The 7043-nt window shown below is 37.2% G+C and overlaps 1 protein-coding gene across 1 annotated transcript in view; it reads right to left on the reverse strand.

The window, feature by feature from the left end:
* The window catches only part of KIAA1328 (KIAA1328 ortholog), a 140175-nt gene extending 133256 nt beyond the window's left edge, over window positions 1–6919 (reverse strand). The window contains exons 1-3 of the mRNA XM_010015451.1: window positions 6863–6919; window positions 5072–5168; window positions 3735–3874 (exon numbers count right to left, since the gene is read on the reverse strand). Coding sequence (XP_010013753.1) covers window positions 3735–3874; window positions 5072–5168; window positions 6863–6919 — 294 coding nt within the window. The remainder of the gene's footprint in view (window positions 1–3734; window positions 3875–5071; window positions 5169–6862) is intronic.
* Between the last annotated feature and the right edge of the window lie 124 nt (window positions 6920–7043).

Below are 7043 nucleotides of genomic sequence, written 5' to 3' on the forward strand. Positions count from 1 at the left end.
TCATGACTTGGAAATCTACAGCAGCAATATCCAAATCTAAGTTCACACTTTACTATATTAGGATCCTAAATAAAAAGTAAGAAGAAAAAAAACCCAACACCCACACATTCTGCCTTAGCATTTATGACCAAAACACAAAAAACCAGCAAAAACTGTATACAATATATTGTTCATAGATGGTATAAGTTCTTACTTTGAAAGATTTTTCTAATACACAAAAATTTCATGCTTTTCCACAAGCATTTTTCTTTTAATCACTTATTTGCTGCCTTCGTACTTAACTACTTTTCGAACCGGACCTTTAACAGACTCCAGAACTTCAGTTCTTTTAACGCATCTTTTATCGGTCTGGTATTTGTTATCAATGTCCACCAGAGGGCATAGTGCTGTTCGCGTTCGCAGCAGTCCCTCGGATTACTGAGGTTACTGACGTTACTTACTTCTGGTGCTTTCAAACATAAACAGTTCTAAATTGTTTTTCTTTATCAAAAACTTTTGTTATCGGTTACTCGGTTCTCTAGTGCTAGCGCAAACAAAAATCCCAAGATGAAAGCTACAGTAAAACTATTCTGCTGTCGAAAAGAGTTTAGGTATTTCCACTTAATCTGATTTACTTATTCTCAGTTTAGACTTTCACAAACCTTCAAACATTAAATCTCCCCGAGGGCATACTGTGCTTAACACGAGATCCAAGAATGCTAGAAATGCCTTGCAGTTCGGCCAAGTTAACACAATACCTCACAGAACCACCCTTGAGCATACAAAGCAAACACTGGGCTGCTCTCCCCTCATTAGCAGTAACGGCAGCTGATCTACATACATCAGGAAGGAAGTGCCCCCTTCCATTCTTAGCTAATTGCTTCTTCAACAATAGTTACAAACAATTAAAGAGCTATGTCGCTTTTAAAAAAAGTTATGATTTTAGACAGACTCATGTTACACACACCTGACTCTTCAGTATACCCTTATTTTAACTTCACTATATTTTCCACGGGAGTAAAATAAAACAAAATATTGGAATTTCATAAGGCAAATCACATTTCAGGGCTTTTCTTAAGGACATTTGATTTCAGAGTTTCCTTCCAAAACATAGGTTATTTACAGTCATACAAATAAAGAGAGAATGTCTTAACTGAATTTTTACTTCAACTAAACATAAGGTTGAAGTATTTGCATTTCCCATGCTAAAAATATCTGAACTTTTTTTTTTTTTGGCAGCCTGATGATGGAACTCCTTTAAGAAAAATTAAAAGTAACAGGACATTTTTCACTCATATAATAGGCACAAGCTTGATCACATTCGTGAAGGACATTTTAACAGAGGGTACTCAAGCTATTACTCAAACCTATGTACATATTGTCAGACAAACATTAGTGGGATGAAGAGGAAAACCTGAAAAGTTAGTCTGTGCTTTTTCGTATCACCCATAGGTACAGATAGACAGCACACCAAAATTCTCAAAGGCAGACTCATACCATAACACATGTCAAAATGAAGCTGTGGAATTATACACAGCAGCAGCTCCGCCATCAAAACAAGATGACAAATGATGTAGAGGCCAAGACTGTATGGTTGCCTCCTGCCACATTTCTGTCCTTTCTACACAGGTCAGGGTAGAACTCAGTTTCATAACTCACTATTTTCTAGATGAAACCTACTACATAAATGGAACATGCTCTCACTTTATAAACCATGCCTTGAAAGACCACAATTTAAATGAAAGCAGCAAACAACTTCTGCCAAACGGGAAGTAGGAAGATGCGAAATTTTGGTCAAGACCAGTATAGCAAACCACTGCTTCATTAAAATCACCAGAAAAGCTCCATAGGTAACGAGACCTTTTTGAAATCTTTTCCAAAATTCTAATTCACCATTCTGGTACTCAAGTCCATCTGAACGGAGAAAAGGTAAATCAGTTCTGCCAAGATTCATATTAAAGCAAAACTCAATCCATTGTCTTCAAAAGAGGATTCTGGTAAATCAGAATGCTAAGCTACCTACCAGTACAACAGCATAAAGTGTGTTAAAAGTAAAGCAATCAGCTCTCCCTAGACACACTCTCAACACCTTGAAGAAAATTAGTTTTGCGCTGATGAGAACTCCTTGCAAAAAAAAATTTGTGAAACCTTCTTCTTCCACAGTATGTAACATGTATTTGTTCTGTTTGTTTCAAGTAATTCAGAGCTTATCTTCAAAGTTAGAGTACAAAGTTTCCAGGAGGATTAGACAGAAAACAGAAAAAGCTTCGAACACATTTTATTGTCAAAAATATAAAAGCACATTGGAGTCTCCAATCAAGACTTCACATATTAGGTATTTTATTAAAAAAAAAACCAAAACAAAAAAAAAAAAGAAAAAAAACCACAAAAAACCCACACACAAACACGAAGACCATTTCTATCATTTCTATCCTAACAGCTCTCACAGAGAAAGAGGAGTAAAAATTCTCTAAACAATGCAATCAACACACCATACAAGAAAACAGATTTTAATGTGACATATGAAGGCATCTGACTTGTAGATACTTAGCAGGAAGAGATACATGTACATAAAGATTCTGCATAATGGGAGCTATTTGTAAAATTCCTCTATGTGCCACTGAACAGCATCATTTGCAAAGTGGATCTATATTCCAGCCTACTAAATGCAAGTACTGATAAACGGACGAATGGAAACAGCTAAGTCCAAGAAGGATCCTAAAAATGAGTATTAGTTGTAAGGATGTCATGCTGAAGGATGCGAAGGGCAATGACACTGTCAAATCAATGACAGCTGAGTGACCTGTCTTCACATCAGACTTCTGAATGCACATGTAAGGCACACAGCATTTACTCAGCACAAAGAAGACACAGACAAGGATATCTTAGCCCAGATAAAGAACAAGATTTAACTGCATGATAATACAACAGTGATTCAGAAGCAGTGAGAAGTTTTAGATCCTACCTGTAAGTGAACACATACCAAACCCTAGTGAGTAACAGACTTGCCCAAGATGACAATGCAAGGCAATTAACAGTACTCAAATGACTTACGTAGTCCCTGTACTATACAAACCAGGCATCTCTCAACAGATTTATGGATATCACAATACAAGAACAGCCTTCCAAAAGAAACCCCACTGGTCTGAAATTTCTAGTGCAGTAAACTGTAGGAAAAGCATCACCTTCTGTCACAGGAGTATACCAGACAATTCAAAGCAGAGCCAAAGATAGTATCATCTGATAAAGGTACTTGTACTGTTCAGAGGTATTTTTAACTTTCACTATCAAAAACAGAAAGTGATCTTTATACTCCTAACATAAGCAGACATACCAAAAAGGTCTCCAAAAAGAATTTTACAAGTCTTGTTTCTAAGCAATATGACTAGTGCAATGAAACTGAATAGACTGAAATCACCTCTTGTGTGTTTGGCCAGTAACATATAGATAGATACAGGGCTACTCAAAGCTACGCTCTCTGTACACATACACACATAGAGAGATGTCTTACATAGCCCCAGTTATATTCCACTTACATAAATTTGCACATTCAAGCTTCTGTTCTGCTTAGGTGGGCCAGCGATTTCAGTGGAAAAGTAATTTTTGCCAGCAAGCCACCATGTAAGTAGGCAAAAAGTGTAAGAGATTGCAAAAATAATAGCACTCTAAAACCTTCAAGTTTTCAACCTAAAGATTTTCTGCCATTTTTCGACTATGCACACTCTTAAGAGCAAGAAAAATTTGCTTTTACTGACCTGTTGCCCTGTCAGATCTCCTGTGCTTCTAACAGGATCCATGGGAATGAAAGCAGCAGCTGCAGGCACCTTTAGTTCAGTTTCACTTCTCTGATTTTTTGGCAAACACCTGGTACTTAAATTTCCTTTGGTAGACACTCCTGCAGATGAAAAAGAAGCAGAACACAGAGATTAAGAAGTCAAAAGGGACCCATCTCTTGCCTCTCACATCAGGACTTCCACAAAGGCATCCTTGCCTTTAAGCAGCTCTTTTTGAAAAGAAAGAGCATTTCAGGTGTATGTTGGCAAGTTTTCCCCAGCCTTTCACTCCACACAAGATTTCATTAAGATGAATATATGAGGACTGCACTGAAGTGCACTCAGCCACATGAACACTGAAGTAAATTTTGAAACACATATGTTGTCTCTGACAAACCCTCAGTGCTAAAAGCTGCATTTGTTTAAGCATAAACTTGAGCTTCTGCTTATAGGCTTTATCATCCCCATGCTCATACACAAGGGAAAATAACATTTCCGAAATTCTCTTCCATAGAAGTGAAAGAATATCTCCCAGAATGAATACATTTCCATCATTTAGTATCACTGCTTTCTTTCCAGGACTGAGTATAACAACATTGCCTGACATTGCCTGACTTGAACTATGCTAGCTACAAAACACAAGCAGAGATTTTTTTAACAGAAGTATTTGGCTAGTAATTTTTAAGAGTAAACATGCTACTCCAAACCTAGAGAGGTGAAATCCTTAAAATTTATAACTGCTACACATACTCGGGACACATACACAATTTTACTAGAGTTAATCATCCCAGATAATTTTCAGAACCTGGTGTCGCTATAAAGGCTGTGTTTCAAAACAATTAGAAAATTCTTAAGAGGGACTAATAACAGCCATCTTTTCCTCAGAGATGTGCATAAGCATGCACTCAGTAAATTAAGGTCAAGAGAACAAATGAAAAAAAAATTTCTTTACACAATAGATCTTCATTTTAACTGACGTCTTCAAAATCTACAAAAGATCCGAACATCTCCAGTGCTTCAACATTCTTTGAAGACCACATTAAAAATTCAGCTTACTTTATAGATTGGATAAAACTATGCTGTATCTGCAATAGAAACAACTCCCCTGAAACAGTTCGTCTTATACTGTATGTTTATCTGAACAGCAGAGTATAAATCCTCTACTATAGTCCTGTATGTCCCGTTACAACTTGTGATGACTCTAAGGTACTCTCTGTACTTCAAACACTTGGATACACAAACCAGGTACCTGAAAAGACATTGCAAAGTTTAGCATTCCCAGGAAAAACCTTTTGTTTACAACAATTAGAAGGTCATACCTGAAACAGATACCACTGGCTGTTTTCCATCAGAAACTGCATGTGGCTTCGTTAAAGGTAACAAACAAAGAGAGCAAGCTTGGCCCATTAAACAGAACTACAAAAGCAAGTATTTTGTCTTAATTTTAAAAGGGTGTTGGTAAGAAACCAAACTGGCATTGGGAGCACCTAAAGCAAATAAAACTTGCCTAAAAAAAACAAACAACACACAGATTGCTAAAACAAAAGCATTACTCTTTCTTCACTGTGCATTACCTTTTAGTCTGTAAAGGTAATTTTAGAGGTCACCTTCACAAAAGATCCCAGGGACCAGCCCCAGTTACAAGTGCAATTACTAAGATAATGAAAGTAAAAATACTTATATAAATTAAGCAGGTTATTATGATATGAGGAACCTCTTGATATGTAAGGAAGACAAATTCTGAAATAGTGTATATTCATACTGCATTGAAATAGATTTTGTACAATATATTCTAAGAAAGATAGATGAGGAAAATGCAAAAGGTTTCAAAGGAAGTTGGTCATTCTCATCTGACCATCACATGATGAGTAATAGATGAAAGGCCGAGGTCTGTTTGTCTTTACCAACTTTCAGGAGCTTTCAAATAACCCAGAGCTTTAACTGTTAAATTACTTAACTTTAAAAGACACCTAAAAAAAAATCACGAAAGACTGGGCACCATATTATTTGTGCTGTTAACAGTCACTGAATTTGAGTCCTCACCTCTTAGAAGTCACTAAAAGAAGGACTCCACACAATTCAGGGAAGGGTGTAAACTACAGCATTTTCCTTAAAGCAACAGTTTCATTTAGCTGAACATAAAGATTTTTATTCCCACATAAGTAACTAACATTACACTAAAGTGGAAAACAAAACGATAGGGCACAAAATTCTGCTCCACTGTTTCTACACACCTTTACTTTCCTCAGCCTTCTAAGGTTAGCCAGTTAACTCAATTACCTAATTCCTGTACTGTTTACAGTTAAATGTATTTAACATTTTGTATTTCTCTTAATGCAAGAAAGTCAAATTGTGTAAGTATTTCAATTAACCTAAACAAATACTCACCTTAACTAAAATCTAGTACAATCTCAAAATAGTACAATCTCAAAAAATTGATTTAATAAATTACCACATGGTGGAGAAAATTGGCAGCAGCCTATTTCAAACTGTGACAGCAACTTCAAACTCAATCAATACCTACTGCCTTGGCACAATCGAAAGGCTGATAACAGGCTCACTTGTGACCTTGTTGATCCCTTTATCACTTGTAAACAATTATCACTCATCAGTCTCACACCAGTTTCAGAGTATGTTCACTTAGTACCACTGGCAGCCATCTCTCTCTCTACAAATGCCAAAAGAACTTTAATATTCATCGTGCCATGAACTAGCTGAAGAAGCTGAATAAACTCGGAAAGTAAAGCACTGTGCTCCCTCTTTCCAAAAACACCAAGGTAAATCAAAAGTCCAAGTCTGGATCACAGCCCAGACCAAAGAGCTCCAAGAGCACAACTGCAACAGCAATCTCCAGGACACTGGGAAACTATCTTCAACTCATGCTATGACAGAAAACAACAAACTTCAGCACAAGTGATTGCATTCTCACCTGATGTATGGTTAATCAGTTTGTCAACATAAGGCTATAGGAAAACAGTCTAACCAACTGTATTGAGTTTGCATGCCAAGGTTTTGATAGCAAGGGAGCCATGGGGGTGGTTTCTGTGAGAAGCTGCTAGAAGCTTCCTCTGCGTCCAATGGAGCCAATGTCAGCCAGCTCCAAGACAGACCCGTTGCTTGCCAATGCCCAGCCCATCAGCAATGATGGTGGCACTTCTGGACAACATGGTCTAAGACTGCTAAAAAGTTGCTGTACAACAGCAACTGCAGCTGGATAGAGTAAGAATACATAAAAGCAACAGCCCTGCAGACACCAAGGTCAGTGATGAAGGAATGGAGGAGAGGCTCCAG

This window comes from Nestor notabilis, unplaced genomic scaffold (assembly GCF_000696875.1).
Source record: "Nestor notabilis isolate BGI_N333 unplaced genomic scaffold, ASM69687v1 scaffold5305, whole genome shotgun sequence".
NCBI classification, from domain to species: domain Eukaryota; kingdom Metazoa; phylum Chordata; class Aves; order Psittaciformes; family Psittacidae; genus Nestor; species Nestor notabilis.